General features: G+C 34.0%; 2 protein-coding genes across 11 annotated transcripts in view; both read left to right on the forward strand.

The window, feature by feature from the left end:
* Positions 1-10118, forward strand: part of LOC11423270 (protein NLP9) — a 32450-nt gene extending 22332 nt beyond the window's left edge. The window contains exons 1-7 of one of the 9 annotated variants that reach the window (XM_039830877.1): positions 2703-2945; positions 3274-3371; positions 4050-5102; positions 5986-6030; positions 6105-6851; positions 7299-7422; positions 8678-10118. In XM_039830877.1, the coding sequence (XP_039686811.1) occupies positions 4134-5102; positions 5986-6030; positions 6105-6851; positions 7299-7422; positions 8678-9687 (2895 nt within the window). In that variant the 5' untranslated portion in view covers positions 2703-2945; positions 3274-3371; positions 4050-4133 and the 3' untranslated portion in view covers positions 9688-10118. Of the gene's footprint in view, positions 1-2702; positions 2946-3273; positions 3372-4049; positions 5103-5985; positions 6031-6104; positions 6852-7298; positions 7423-8677 lie in introns of those variants that run through there. The other 8 variants (XM_039830878.1, XM_003597490.4, XM_039830879.1 and 5 more) reach the window with 8 other exon arrangements.
* Positions 10119-10958: 840 nt separating this feature from the next.
* LOC11431877 (peroxisomal membrane protein 13) lies at positions 10959-14857 on the forward strand. Of its 2 annotated transcripts, none has more exons than XM_013610013.3 (5): positions 10959-11208; positions 11702-11947; positions 12057-12394; positions 12939-13031; positions 14178-14774. In XM_013610013.3, the coding sequence occupies exons 1-5, from the start codon at positions 11184-11186 to the stop codon at positions 14421-14423; spliced, it is 948 nt and encodes a 315-aa protein (XP_013465467.2). In that variant the 5' UTR covers positions 10959-11183; the 3' UTR covers positions 14424-14774. The 2 variants fall into 2 exon arrangements, with proteins under 2 accessions (XP_013465467.2, XP_003597539.2); XM_003597491.4 differs by having other exon boundaries at positions 10963-11208; positions 11702-11950; positions 14178-14857.
* The last annotated feature ends 1965 nt before the right edge of the window (positions 14858-16822 follow it).

Below are 16822 nucleotides of genomic sequence, written 5' to 3' on the forward strand. Positions count from 1 at the left end.
CTTTGTAAAAAAAAAAAAATAGTTAGCAATATTTCTGAAGAAACATTTACGGTATAATAATCACACACACACACCCTTTGATATGCCATTTATACTAATTATTCTTTAACTAACTTGTTTAAATCACTTAATGTCAAACCAAATTCTTTAATGTGAGACCAAACTTATGATTCTATAAACAACTACAGTTCTTATTTTTCTTGTTGTTTTAATGTCATTAGCAATTGCTGGTGATGCTGATAATAAAAACTGTGCTTATTGTTTCATAAACCTTTGTGGCCTCTGCTGGAAAGTGCCTTCTCCACTAAAGCCTGTTGCTTATGATGATGGTGCTCCTTCTCCAACAGCTAGCTTCTCCAGGGAATTAACTCAATGTAATGTGTATTGTGTATGTGCAATACTGAATGAATAAAAGTTTGATATTATAAAATTTCATGTTTTGTGTGAGATTTTTTATTTTTATTTTTTATTTTTATTTTTTTTATCTTTGTTTCACCTTCAAATATTAATGTTATAAAACTTTAATTTAATTGGTAATGATTGATTTCATTCTCTTATAATAAAACCATATATTTATAGTGAAAGGATTAAAGACACTTTTTTAAAGTCAAATATATTTTATCAAATAAAAAGTTAGACATATTTTAAGATAGAAACATAACTCTTCCATATTTCAATGTCGAGAAAATAGAATAAGAAGATAAAGATAAGGTGCTGGCTAGAAGATTTATATCATACATATTCCATGACCCTCTTTTTCTACTAATACTATATTATATAACCTCCTTCTTACTCCCTTGCACACACAACTCCTTCCATGTGATTCCTATTTCTCCTAAACACTTTATGCTTTGCCGCCTTCTTGCTGGTTGTGGAGGAGTCATCGGGGAGAAAATGGTGCTTTGATGTGCGGTTTTTCGAAAGGTTTGAGTATTTTTTTTTTTTGGAAGGAATAGTGGGGAGTATTTTAAAGGTTTGAAAATTGATCGTTCTCGTGGGAATAAAATATTGGAGCTTCACGTGGACTTTTGAGTAGTAGTATCTACTATTACTTCGACGAAATGGGGATCACTTGCGGTTTGAAGTCTTTTGTAAAACATTAGAAATTATTGAGTTTGAATTGGAAGGTCCAAATCTGACACTATTACATAGAAGCAAATGCTTATGCAAAAGAGTTGGTAAATATGGCTTGTGAGGTTTTTCTTCCATCGATTTTATGAGCATTCTCCGGCTCAGATTAGTTTGTTAATGTTAGCTGATTCTAATGGTATTTCCACGTTGCGGCTAATTAAACGATAGTTATCTCTTTTCTTTGAGATTCGGCCCTCTTGTAATCCAAAAAATAAATAAAAATAAACGCTTTATGTTTTTTAAAATAGAGGGAGCCAAAAATAAAAGATCAAACAACTTAGTTATGGTTACTAAACCGTCTTTTTAACACCATTAACATATTATGCGTGATGGACTAAAATTATAGTGTTTTAATAATCATTTTAAAATTTTAAATTTTAAGGATGGTTAAATAAATTTGGCTTTAACAACCAGAAAATTGCATGTAGATTTTATTTTGTAGGGACGAAAAAGTATTATTTTTAGATAAAAAAAAAATCTACCCTGGATATTTTTGCCATCTTCAACCACAATAATTATTATTTGGGAAATAATATTCCTTCACTTATGAATTTGATAACAACTAAATTTTATTCCATTAAGTAGAGCGTGTTATATGTATCGAACGATGTCATGATTTTCTTTCATATACTATATTTCTATCAAACTCATTAATCTCTACATCTTTTTTAACAGTTTTCCTTATAGTATTTCAAGGTATTTTTCACCCTCTCTCTCTCTCCCTCCCCCCCCTCTCTCTCTCTCTCTCTAATATTGTCGTTTATAATCCTATTCATTGTAGTTTTTCCACACATATGATGAATACAACATCGTTTTAGCCATCCAACTTGAGTTTGATGGTTTACCTCTCTCTCTATTTCTCCATCGTTTTGCATCATGGGGATACAAGATATCGAATATATTTCTCAAATCTTTTTTTAATAATATATTTTTCACCTTACTTCAAAACCACAAATGTTAATACAAAAAAAGAACCGAAGATCGCTATTACCACTCTTCCATAACCACGAAACCAACTTAATATCTTTATTTAGAAAAAAAACATCTTTATTTCAGATTTATCTCACTTTATTTTTTATGAAAGTCCTCTCACTTCCTAAGATGAAAACAAATTTGGATAAAGAAATGATTCTTCGATCTAAAACATTATCTATCCTTGAATCAAGACTTTTCTTTTTACCACCAAATTTTCTTCTTAAAACAAATGAAAACCCAAAAATAAAGTTGTTAATCCATCTATGGGATTCCACGACATAATGAGAGGGCACTTTGTTAATTAATTCTATTAGAAGTGTGCTATTTGAACAACAATTTTATAACAATTTATGCGACAACTATAAATTATAAAGAAAAGTAGATATTAATAGACAAATCAAAACAATAGAAAAAAATTAAAAATATAATACAATATCATATGAAAGAGAAAATTATCACAAAAATTATCATAAAACAGTCTTCCAAATATCTTTTCTCGTTTTTTAAATCTCAACAACAAAGTTGAAACACACAAAGTCTTAATTTGAAAATTAATTTTTATTTATAAAAATAACAAAAAAGAAAGTTTGACAATGATGATGAGAAAGTTTAGTTAAGAAACACCGTACAAAGATAGAAAACGGCTTGGAAACACCGTCATACCATTTATAGCAACCTCAAATCGCTGAATCTTACGTCCCAACTTTGCTTTGTTTTTTTCTTTCCTTTTATAGTAACCACTTCATTTCTTTAACTGCTTTCACCCTTTCACTTCACTTCGGAGCTGTTCTTGTTCAATTCTATGAAACAAAGATTTCGTCATCTTCGAGGATTTTAAGGTCGGTTCTTGTTTCCTTTATCATTATCAAAATCCCATTTTTTAGGGTTCAACAATTCCCAATTTCATTCTCAAATTTTCAGCTTTTTTAGTTTCTTATTATATTGTTAAAGATTTGCATTGCATACAATAGCTATAAATAGAATTCATAAATCTTCACAATTTGTTGTGACCCTTTACCTTCCTTTTGAAATGTTTTTTAGACATCAGAATTTGACACCAGACACCGTATTCTGAGCACATTCTATACGACTTTCGATTTATAGTAATTATTTTCTCTCATTGGAATCCGAACATACTGAAACTGGGTGTATTTTATATGGTGTCAGGTATACGGTGTTGAAATTGTGTCTAAATATCAGTGTTGATCTTCTTTTGGAGATTTGGTCCCCAACATTCAGGTTTTGGAGGAGCATTCAGGTTTTTGGTGCCCCTAATTTCATAGTTTTTTTGTTGTATTTATTGGATTTTGATGGCTTGTTGTTTAAGGCATTTGTTTCAATCGTGTACTTTTGAAGATTGAAATTATCTTTTGGGGATTTGGTGTATAGCTTTGAAGTATGGGAACTATAGAGTATAGGTTGCAATTCCTGAATTTTGATTCTCTCTAGTTCCAAAAGATAAGATTTAATTAAAGAGTGGTGGATGATGGATTAATAGTTAATAATTAGAGGACTTCAGCTCAATGGCACAGTACTCATTGTTATTATCAAGTTCTAAATATTCATGATAGAATTCTGTTTTGTTATCAAGAGAAATTCTCTCAAGCAAGTTTCTCGTGCACAAACAATTTTAACACGGGGTGTTTTACATATGCAACACAAATTTTTGATTGAGAAGTTGAGATTGTCCTTTTTCTTATTTTCAAAGATTTTTAGCTGAATTTTTATTCAATGTCTTCACTTGAGCTGTGGAGAATCCGCTTTTGCAGTGCTTACCTTACAAGTTCGACTCTGCAGCAATTCTTATGATTTTTTGTTGTTGATGAATGTGGTGTTTGCTAATTTATTATTTTGTAGATTTAGTCTTAGGGTTTATGCTCAATCGCTCATGTTTAATTTGCTTTATGATAAAAGTAACTGATTTTGAGTATACAAACTTATAGGCTTCAAGAATACCGGTGAACAAGGAAGCAATGTCTTGTGAATTTTTTTACGCAGAAGGACTCTAACAATTGGTTGACCAAAGTATGGAATACCCTTATTATTCTAAGGGAGGAGGAATTGGGTATTGGCAGTCTCCTGGAACTCAGTTCGAAGGGCCAACATCATTAGATGGTGGAATCAACAATTTGGTGTCAGAAGATATGCCTAACAGCTTCTCCGAGCTCATGAACTTTGATACTTATGCTGGTTTGTGTTCTGGCCCATCCACGACCGATCAGATTATGACTAATGAGCTTCCATCTCTTGCCTCAGCATTGTATCAATTGCCTGATGGATTCAATCCAGTCGAACCGAACAGTGGACAATTCTATGGTGGAAATTACAATAATTTCGAAAGCTCCCCTATTTTTGGGGAGAAAATTGTGTGTCAGCAAATGGATACCCTACTTGGTTTCTTAGACAATAGCAATGATGCAAATAACTCAAGTTCTAGGCAAAAATTTGACGACCCTTCGCAACATGTCAACGCCTTTGATATGGGCAATTACGTTATTGCCAGGCCACAAGCTTTAATCTCCAGGCCACCTGCTTTGTCACTTGATGAGAGAATGCTGAAAGCCTTGTCCTTCTTTAAAGAATCAGCTGGTGGGGGAATATTGGCACAAGTTTGGGTACCCATAAAGCATGATGGTCAAGTACTCTTAAGCACCAGCGAGCAACCTTATTTACTAGATCAAATGCTTGCAGGGTATCGTGAAGTTTCAAGGACATTTAGATTTTCTACAGAAGGGAAACCAGGTTGTATACCGGGTCTTCCTGGCCGTGTGTTTATCTCCAAAGTTCCTGAGTGGACTTCCAATGTTGGTTATTACAATCCAAAGGAGTACTTGAGGGCTGAGCATGCAAGAAATCACGAGGTTCGTGGATCGATTGCTTTTCCCATATTTGATCTGCACTCTGGACTGCCATGTTCTGCTGTCTTGGAACTTGTCACTACAAAGGAAAAGCTTGATTTTGACAGAGAGTTGGAAATAATTTGTCGGTCACTTCAGGTAGGCATTTCCTTTTCTGTTTCCATTCTAACTTTCCTTTTTGCACTTTCTCTGTCTCACTGCTTTTCATGTTGAGTCTGATAGAAGTTGACCTGGTTCCCTTCACATACAGTATATACAGTTCAGGAATTTCTTTGCCTTCAATTTATTTCTGTTCGACTGTGAATTTATTTGTATCTATATTACCCTGGTTTAATAAGCATTTAAGGAATTTGGAACAATATTTAGCCCACAACGTGATGCAATTCTGTTTGGAAATTATTTTGACAGATATGTGTTGCATAAATACATTATTTGAGACTTATTGTTATTTTTACATCACCATTCAGGACTTAGATGTCTCAATACAAAGATATCACGGAGAATTTTGTAGTTTGGCCAGCAAAGTATCTTATGTGTTCGTTGGTGATTGGTCGGTACTTAATAATGTACAATGTTGTTCCACACCAGGGTTGAGGAGCACTTAGGAAGAAAAATTTCTATGGATGTGTATCGGGTGGTCGTGTTTCCTGTCTTTGCATTAGGGGTCATAGCTAAATTGAAAAATTAAAATTTATAGACATTACATGTTTATACATTATAGTTTATACCTGTCTTGCATATTGCGGCACATATATGAGCAGTTGCGGCACATATTCAAAGCATCTAATTCCGCTATAAGATTCATAAAAGACATGTATTTTGTCAGATATGATGTCTAACATAGACCTATTTATCTTTTACCAAGATCTCTCAAAGACCATCACATATCTCAGTCGATTCAGTTATTGATGCACTCTTCAGTTTCTTAGAAGAATTAATACATTTTAATTTTTATAAATTTTCATATTATATCACAACTGAAGGTGGTAATGATACATGTATTTCTCATGTCTTTCTGCAGCTTGTAAATTTAAGGACTACTGCGTCTTCTCGGCTGCTTCCTGAGGTATTTTCTTAAACATGATTTTTTATTTTCCCACTGGTTTTTCACTTCTTAGAATATTATTTCTTCTTCCGCAGTGTCTTTCGACCAATAAAAGAGCTGCTTTAACAGAGATAGTAGATGTGTTACGATCTGTGTGTTATGCACATAGATTGCCATTGGCACTAACATGGATTCCCTGTTTTTATACTGACGGCACAAGAGACGAAACTACTAGAATACAAATTAAAGAGGGTAATTCAAGTTCTAGAGAAAAAAACATACTGTGTATTGAAGAATCAGCTTGCTATATAACTGATAGAGTGATGGAAGGATTTGTGCATGCATGCATTGAACATCCTCTTGAGGAAGGGAATGGTGTAGCTGGGAAAGCACTTCAATCAAACCATCCTTTCTTCTATTCTGACGTGAAAACATATGATATTAGCGAGTATCCGCTTGTTCATCATGCACGCAAGTTCAATTTGGGTGCTGCAGTTGCAATCAGGCTAAGGAGTATTTATACCAATAATGATGATTACATATTGGAATTCTTTCTTCCTATCAATATGAAAGGGAGTTCAGAACAGCAACTCTTATTAGACAACCTCTCAGGTACCATGCAGAAAATTTGTAAGAGTTTGAGGACAGTTTCAGGCGCTGAAATATCAGGAATGGAAAGCTCAGTGGTGGGGTTTGGAAAGAAAAATGTCCCAAGTTTCCCCTCCACATCTACGAGGAACTCTCAGGTATCATTAATAAATGAAAAGGATGGTTCTGTTCAGAAGCTATCATTGGATACTTCTAACCTGAGAAACAATGGAAACAAGCCTTCTTGTAATCAGGTTTACACCTACCATCCTTTAGCCTAATGAATGAGTTTTATTATCTTGCAGAATTGTTTATAGCATGTTCTTCTTAATGTTTAAACTTGTAATAACTTTCCCTCATAAATGAGAATGAGTGAATGACTAGCCAATGTATTTGGTAAGCATTTCTGAATTTCATAATGTTTATAATGAAATGTCTGAAATTTATCATTATGATGATAACAGTGAAATTTAATGTAAAATTGCATCTCTATCTGAGGAAGCATTTGTTAAAAATGATTGTGAATCATGGAGTAGAACAAGGGACCAAAAATACAAAACCTCTATCACACTTCATGTATGCTATAAAGGAGTATACTAATAGGGAAAAAAATTGAAAGAATTTATGCATCAATTTTTTTAAGTTATTGATGGTATGACTGTTTTTAGTGTTTCCTGAGATTTAACTTTGTTTTTGTGCAGGAAAATAATGGATCGAGAAGGCGAGTTGAGAAAAAAAGAAACACATCAGAGAAGAATGTTAGCTTGAGTGTTCTTCAGCAATACTTTTCTGGTAGTCTGAAGGATGCTGCAAAAAGCATTGGTGGTTAGGCTCCAACGTTATTTGTCCTGATTTCTGTATATTTATTTATTGACCTGGCTTATCTTTTTTTGAACAAGTTGACCTGGCTTATTTATTTTGGATTATGGTGACAGATATCAATTTATATCATATCTGCATTTGCTTGAGTTATATAGGTGGATCTTAACCATAATTTAAAATGTATACCTTAATGTTGTGTTTGGATTAAGTCATTCGAAATATTAGATAAGTTAAAATACAGTGGTATTGTAATGCAGCAATTTAAAACCGCATGCTTAATTAATTTGTTGTTTGGATAAGTATTTGTGATATTTGTTCTCGTTTCTTGCTACCACCATTATGCATCCTCACCAGCCACAACATAAAAGCAAAGCCTCCTCTTACCAACTACACTATGTCCATCTTTAGCTATAGCTACCCTAAACCAGTACAGCCTTTTCTACACCATCATCTGCGGGTGATTGATGCCACAAACACTTTCTCCTCTGCCTCCCTAACTCTCATATATGCTTAACCTTTCCCCAGACAAAATCGAGACTTTTGACAGCATAGTTTTTCACATGATCTGCAAGAATATGACCATATAGCGCTTCTCTATATGGAATGTGGATCTGAAGCCACAACGATTGATAGTAAGATGTGTTAGTGTAATTGGTGGATTTTCAAAACTTGATCTCAAGAGGTAGAATTTAAAATTCTCCATTTTGAGAAAAAAAATTAACCTGAATAAAATTTCTAGTGATGTTTTAGATTCCTGTTTCAACTACCCCCAAACAGGTTATTTTATACTTCTGCATTTTGAATTCTTGCAAGAATTATATTTCCTCCATAAAATCTCTTATCCAAACACATTTAGGTTTTGAGAGGCATTATGGTTTTAATTCCTTCCATAGTTTACCACTTCTAGGCAAAACAATGAAAGCAAAGTAAGTATTTTATAAAGAAATTGTTTCAACGGTTCTGATTGCATGTTACACCTGTGTATTAAGCATCACTTGATTGTCAAATTTATATTGAAATTTACAAGAGAGATGTTTACAAAGTGAGATATGCAGTATGATAACTTCAAAGCTTAGTGTACTTAAATAAAAATATCACCATCGTTACGAACGATTGAAATTGACATCCATTTACCTTGACTGTTCCATCTAAAACAAAAAATATCCTTTCATTGTCCAAAGATGTTTTATGTTTCTGAAAGCTATTCTTATTTATTGAAACATGTTTGTTTTTAACAATTGAATTATTCTTTGAGCAGTTTGCCCGACAACTCTGAAAAGGATATGCAGGCATCACGGAATTTCAAGATGGCCATCCCGCAAGATTAATAAAGTGAATCGTTCTTTGAAGAAAATTCAGACTGTGCTGGACTCTGTTCAGGGAGTTGAAGGCGGGTTGAAGTTTGATCCTTCCTCGGGAGCATTTGTGGCAGGAGGGACAACCACAGAAGAAATCAATGAAAATAAAAGTCTCCTTTTCCCTGAGAGAAGTACTACACAAGACTCTGAGCCTATGTCACAAAATGCTGTATCGGTTCCTAGTGAAGATGAGAATTTGGAAAATAAGTGGGAGGGAAAATTGAAGGAAACCAATACTTGTTCGATCGATTGCAGTGAAGATTCAAAATCATTTGCAATGGATGATTGTCCTGAACAAGCTTATATTGGTTCCGTTCTTGCAAAATGTGATGAATGGGTTCTAAACAATGGCGGTTTGAGAGAAGAAAAACGTAAACATAGTACTATTGGCCAGAGGACAAGTTCCTTTGCTGTTGATGAGATGGACACTGGTGCGGATGGGGATGATGATGATGTTGTTGAACACAACCATCCTACTTCTTCAAGCTTGACAGATTCGTCTAATGGCTCTGGTTCAATGATACATGGCAGTTCATCAGGTTATCAGAACTTTAAGAACCAGAAGCCGTCCAAAGGCAAATCAACCATAGTTGATAGCGGGTCTAAAATCGTTGTGAAAGCTACCTATGGAGAAGACACCATTCGTTTCAAGTTTGATCCATCCACAGGTTATTATAAACTATATGAAGAAGTTGCAGCAAGATTCAAACTACAAGACGGATCATTCCAGCTCAAATATCTAGATGATGAAGAAGAATGGGTGATGTTAGTGAACGACTCAGATTTGCAAGTGTGTTTGGAAATATTGAATGACATGGGGACACATAATGCCAGGTTTCTTGTTCGCGATATTCCTTGTACTTTTGGCAGCTCTGGCAGTAGCAGTTGCTACTTGGGAGGCAGCTCATAGTATAAAAATTCTAGTTTTTGCTTAGACAAGATTTTGATGGTATATTCACAATCTTATGGGGGTTCTGCATACTTGCATGTTGAATATATTAGCGAGCCTCGACACAATGATAAGGTTGTTGTTCAAATTTTGAGGTAAGGCTGTGCACATTTACTTTCTCCAAGTCCAAACTCCACAGCTTTGTTCACAGATTTTCCCTTATAGTTCTGTATATCTTGATCACACATAGCAGCAGTAGCATAGAAATTTGTTGTAGTAGTAGTGGTGGCTCAGCAGTGCTGTAATGTAATGTCAGTTTGTTGTATATATTTCCCAAGAGATGTTATAATTAAAATTATGATGACAATAAATATAGAAAAGAAAAGTGTACAAAGTGGTTGTATGAATAAGAGATGTGAATACAAGTCAAGTAGTGACAACTTTAACGATTACACCAACTCTTTTCTATAAATAAATATGATTATTGTTAAAAAGTAATATAATTATGTTGATGGTTGCTTCTTCGATTTTAATGATATATTGACAGTGACATAGATATTCAAGTGGAACTATGTATGAAAGAAAAGCTTTGGAATGTGTGTTGCTGACTTAATAAAGTTTTTATTCTTCATCAACCTAGTGAAATTAGATAAATATCTTTTTCAAATTTTTTTACTACAAATTAATCTATAAATATCTATTTCAAGACTATTTGCATGTAAAAATTCTGATAAAGGTTATTTGTCCCTATTTCAAGGCTATAATAGGCTATTTCCATAAAAAATATCAGAATTTAATAAAAAAAATTACGTGCAAATAGCCTTGAATTTAATAGTTTTTACAAATGCTAATTTGAATAGTTACAAATACTACTTGAGCTAAATAATAAGAAATGATCGGATGAATTAAATATCACGATATATATATATAATATATATATATATATATATTTTGAAGAAACCACGATATATATTTATATTTGTAAAACTTTACAAATAGACAAAATAGAGATAATTAAAAACGGAGAGAATCTTACAAAAATGAAGAGTCTTGACCCATCCTAAATAAACAATTCGTGGGATTTAAAAAGAACAAAATTTCTCCCTCAAAAAAAAAAAAGAAGAAGAAAATTACTTTATAATTGTTTTTTTCTTTCAATATTTGTAAATAAAATTGTAATAAAAAATATTTATCCAATTTGCAGAATAATAAACGGATGAAATGAAAGAGGTTTGGTTGTTGGTGTGAATTGAAAGCATGTGTTTGTTGATTAAATAAAGTTGACAAGTGGTGGGGCCCAATTACCGAGTCCGAGTGTTGAAGATTAAACGATGATGATGTAGATCATCCCTTTCCTTCTTCTACTTTCTTCCTTCCAATCCAATAATAATCACTTAATCAATCTCGCTCGGCGCTGAAAGAAAGGGTTTTGAATTGGATATCACTTAATCGATTATAGGGTGTTTGTTTTCTCTTATTCTTCAATAATAATCGATTAAATTCTTTCATTTAATTTAATGGCTTCCAACCCTCAACCATCAGGCAGGTTCCTTCTCTTTCTCCTCTTTTTCTCTATTAAATTAAATCATCATTCTCTGTTAGGGTTAGTGTTTCATTGCCGTTTACCACATCAATTCATTACAATTCTCTCTCTCTCTCTCTCTCATCATCAATTTTTTCGGAACCCTAAAATTCAATCCAGAGATTTGCTTGTTGTGGGAGTTTTTCTTTTTAATTTAACACCTTAATCCATAAAAATAAAATAAAAAATCATTTTTTTCTTCATTCCTGGTATAATAATTCAAGGGTCTTCCTAGCTGTTGTGAGAAGAACCATCCTGTTTCGATAAACAGCTTATATCACAATCACTTTTCTATACCAAAAGATAAAATTAAGTTAACTTGTTTTCATATAAGCTATAAGCTGTTTTCATAAGCCAATCCAGACAGGCCCTAAAGTATAACCATTGCAGATTGTGCTTCATTATTGAAACATTTTGCCATGTGTTTATTGTTTAAATAAATTTGTGTTGCAGCAAGTAATCCTCCACCAAAACCCTGGGAACGAGCAGGTTCTTCATCTGGTCCCGCACCTTTTAGACCGCCATCAGGTGGAAGCACAAGTGACGTTGTTGAGGCTTCAGGGACTGCAAAACCTGGGGAAATTGTTACCGCCGCTGATAGAAGTGCAGCTGTCAACAGGAATACTCTCGCCAGGCCTGTTCCCACAAGGCCATGGGAGCAGAATTATGGAACTAACAGCTATGGAGGTGGTGCGTTAGGTGGTATGTTTGTTTTAATTTGTAGCTCTTCATCTCCTTTCAACATTTTCCTTGTTTGCCTATTTCAAGTAATCTTTTTTAATTTTTTTCTTCTTCTTGTAATCTGTAGGATATGGTTCTACAATGAATTATAATTCTGGATATGGATCTGGGATGTATGGATCTTCTTATGGTGGCGGGCTCGGAGGCGGGCTAGGAGGAGGAATGTATGGTGGCGGTGGGATGTATGGTAACAGTATGTACAGAGGAGGATATGGAAGCGGCCTTTACGGGTCATCTGGGATGTATGGAGGAGGTGGAATGTATAATAGTGGCCTTGGGGGTCCAATGGGTGGAATGGGTGGGTATGGCATGGGAGTTGGTCCTTATGGTGGTGAGCAAGATCCCAATAATCCATATGGCGCCCCTCCATCCCCGCCAGGATTTTGGATTTCTGTGATGCGCGTGGTAAGCCATATGATACTTTTGGAACTTATTTTTTCTTCCATGGGAATAATTGATCAACATGTACCATGGTCAATGTTTTTCCCGTTTTGTTTAACTGGATTGTGAAGTTGCGTGTAGTTTTTTTTATTGCTGACATTTTCATGTTTGCAATGGTTATATTTCCGATTAAACTGTATTTAGGACAATATATTTTGTCTTTGGATGTTATTGATAAAAAATCATGTTCATGATATTAGTTAGGAATAGGATTTCCTTTGAGGCAAGACACAATAGAAACAGTAATCATGTTAGTGGCCTGTAATGAAACCCTTTGTATCTAGAAGCATCCAGTTAGTAAAGCTGCATATGATCATGAACATTGTGATTTGTATTTAGGGTACATTTTTGTGAACTCTTCTTACTCTTACCGTGATCCACCATTGCTTCTCTCCTCTTTTTTTTCCCCTTCGGATTGTTTTAATATGAATATTGATCTTTTTTTTTTGTTATTTGTTGTCCACAAATATGCTTGGTACATGTTGAACTTATTTCCCTCTAATGACAGATGCAAGGTGTGGTTAATTTTTTCGGTCGGATATCAATACTCATAGACCAGAACACCCAGGCATTCCATTTGTTCATGACCGCCATGCTTCAGGTTTGGCCTTCATCGTCCTCTTTTTTGTGATTTATTTATTTGCTAATTGTGTACCCACCTCCCATGGTTGTTTAAAGATTGAAATTAAAGTAAAAAAACAAAATCATATATGCTCTATTTGTGTGATTTGAGTTGTGATTTTTTTGCTTTGGCGAAGCACTAAAGCTTATACATACAAGGATTGGTTTTGGGAATTTTTTTATGGTTATCAAACTCAGGGTAAGTGAACCCAACTCTGATGCGTTCTAGCTCTATTGAGTTGAATCCCTCATGAGCTAGGGGAACCAAGTCCCACCAACCTTCACTCGTTTTAAACCTCATGACTTAGTTGTCAGCTTGACCATAGACTTTGAACTTGTTATGCTATTTTTATGTGCTGGCTGCTGAGTTACGCACCTATCTCATGATTTGTGAATTTGTCCATTATTTTATAATTGTGATGGATGTTTTATCCGTTGCTTTTGTATGAAGTAAAATCTTACAAGTCTACATGTAGAGTCTACGAAGATCTTACGACTTTATGCAGACTCTTGAGTTTGACTTTTAGTCCTATTTAACAAATCAACTTTTCATATTGGAAAGTTGTCTAAAAAGTATGCGGTGAAACTGTTATCCTTTGGATATTATCAGGAAATATTAATTCTGGTATCAAATTATGTAAACATGATAGATTTTGGATCTAAATTGTATAATGTTAATTGAGGTTTGTGGAACCAATTTAAGAATCATTGAATCTATGTTATATGGATGCACAAGTGACAGCATAGCTTATATATATGATTTGTGATGTGTTAACTTGTCTAGTTACAAATATTTTAAGGTTATTTCCGTCATACATGATGAACAACAACATATTCAGGTAAAACCAAAAGCAACTTTGTCCTGCTTTTCTGAAGAAAAAAAGTATGAAAATAACCAAAACATCTAATTTAAATTTTGAGCACATACTGCTTGATGAATCTATTATTTTAGTATTTCACATCAATGCACTCGTTTTACCTTTTGTGATGTTCATTTTGATTTATTAGTTATTCTATTTTTGTTTTCTTTGAACTTGCCAACACTGGGAACCCATTCCATAATTGCATTTTATCATGTGTTGTGAATATAGTTTAATTTTAGATGATCACTTGGTGTTTGCTGCAGCTGTTTGATCGCTCCGGCATGTTGTATGGGGAGCTAGCTAGATTTGTGTTGCGGTTGCTCGGGATCAAAACTAAGGCCAATAAGGTTAACCCACCAGGTCCGAATGGATATCCACATCAAGGTCCGAATGGATATCCACATCAAGGACAACACAATTCTTCTGGAAATATGAACTACATTGAGGCACCAAAGGCTGCTCCAAGTGGTTCTTGGGACAATGTATGGGGAAATGACACCAGTCAATGATTTGGTGAATTTAGTTAGTGTGTTCAAGTACATTAAAGAAAAGTACATTAAAGAGAAGAGAGAATCATCAGCATTTCAAATGAAGACACTGAAGCTGCAGAATTCATGTATATCCTAATTTTAATTGCAGTTTTCTGTTTTTCTTTCCCTAGATCGGTTCTTGGTTTTAGTGGAAGCGGGATCTTCAGAAAATAAGATATTATCCCTACCTTTATACCTTGTCATCGTTTACTTTGAATATGCAGGATGCAACTATTTCTAAGTACATGTATTATTTTTTTGTCTAGAATGAATGTAAACTTGCATAACTGCATAAGTTTTGTAGTACACCTTAAATTGCATTTCTTTTGATGTACTCTTCCTTAAATGTCAACATTATTCATCAGAACCACCTTTATATGGTAAATTCGAGTGTGAACCACCTGTATAACTAAGTGGTTGGCTTGTCTCTGAAGTTCTTTAACATTGAGTTAATTTAAACATTGACGAGAACCATTTCCATTCTCTGAAAAATTAAAAGGTAAATTGGTTTTAGGGGCAAACCAATGTGAAAATGATTACAACGCATGTTTGGTGGAAAATAAGTTGATTTGTTGGGTGGGAATTGACGACTTGGCTAGATGTTTTTTTTTCCTTCTTCTATTTCTTTGTTGAATGTATTTGTGCTTCTATCTTGTTTGAATCTCTTATTTTCCGTCAAGATCTGCAATCTTCAAACTTCGAATGGACCATATTGTTGACTTGTTGCATATAGTAGGAAGCATAGTGTGGGTAATTCTCGATGGAGAAGAATGAGAAAGGGACTTCAAGGTTGGACGTTGAGTTTTGGTGGCGGTTATTAGACATCACAGGTTTTGTGGCGGTTCAAGGTGGAGATGGGTGGCTTGTGGCTGCATTGGTGGTTGGAGGAGGCCATGGTCGGCTGGCAGATGTGCTGTTAATGGTGGTTCTAGAAGGATATGCGTCAATGCGGAAGGTTGGGGATAGTGCTCATTGAAAGCTCGACTGGGAGATTGGGGCTGTCTTGTAACACTGTCTGTATAATCATAATCTGCATATATTCAACGATCTTTAGTGTTGTTTCACGAAAAACCAGTCATTGAGATAGTTCATTCTAGTTCTTTCTCTTGTATACATTGGTTCTACGAAACAATCGGGAGTTAAATTTTGTTTGTATGAATGTTAGAAATCATCACTGAGATGAACAAATTGGTATGCTAGGAGCTTAGACTTAGCTCCAACTTTGGTAAGATCCAGGTTAGTTGTAGTCAAAATAAGAGCAATGAAGTGGTAGAGGAGGGAAAAAACGAATGATAAAATCATTGTTGATTACTATCTCCATGTCGTCATAATTATTGTTTAAGCAATTTTTTTTTGGCTTAATACATCATTTGGTCCCTTAACTTATTTTCGTTTTTTATTTTGGTCCCCTAACTATTAAACGTCTCAATTTGGTCCTCTATATATTACGTTGTTACATATTTTAATCATCTTCGTTAGTTTTTTAATGTCTAATAATGTTGATATAACTTCAACCATCCGATTGCAGATCCATTGTATATAATAGTGAACTACCAACATCTGATTTTTTATTTTTTTTTCCTTTTCTTCTTCTTCTCCTTCCCTCTTACTCCTCTTGATCTTCGTCATCTTAATTATTAAATTCATATAAACCCAAAAAAATTGAACAAACAAAACCATAAAAAATAAGAATCGATTGAATCTTCACTATTCACTAAAATCTCAAATTAGTTAGATCCCATTATTAATAAAAAAAAAACTAAAAAAAAAACACAACAATTCATAGATTCACTTCTTCCTAATTCATTTCTTCTACCATTACATTAATCTTCTCAAATTTGAAACACATATTCATTTCTTTCTTCTGCGGTTTATACAACATCACTTCTTCCTAATATAAACGGTGAAATTAAAGGCTTGCTACCTCCTTATTTTTCCTCTCAATCAAATTTTACTGTATGATTGAAAATATTCTATCTTTTCCCTCCAATGTAAACAACTCAATTTACATTTTTAACTTGCTTAGTGCCTCTTTGGCATCAAGTTTTTCTCTTTAAAACCAGCGTTTTCTTCGCCAAACGCCATTTTAAACTTTTGTGTTATTTGGGTGACAGAAAAGTGTATATGTGAAACCCACGTTTTGCTCCAAAACGTCGGTAGAGATGAAGCTGAAATTCGTAGCTTCTACGGCATGGCAAACATAATTCTACCTTTAACTTTTCAAACACAAATATACTTACGAATATACACATACCTTCTTCTCTGATTTACTACATATAAATACCTTATTCAATTCTATCAAAATTAATTTTCACCGTTGTCATACCAAACACACACTTTTTTTTTGAGGGAACCAAAACACACACTTAGTGAGTCCT

This window comes from Medicago truncatula, chromosome 2 (genome assembly GCF_003473485.1).
Source record: "Medicago truncatula cultivar Jemalong A17 chromosome 2, MtrunA17r5.0-ANR, whole genome shotgun sequence".
NCBI classification, from domain to species: domain Eukaryota; kingdom Viridiplantae; phylum Streptophyta; class Magnoliopsida; order Fabales; family Fabaceae; genus Medicago; species Medicago truncatula.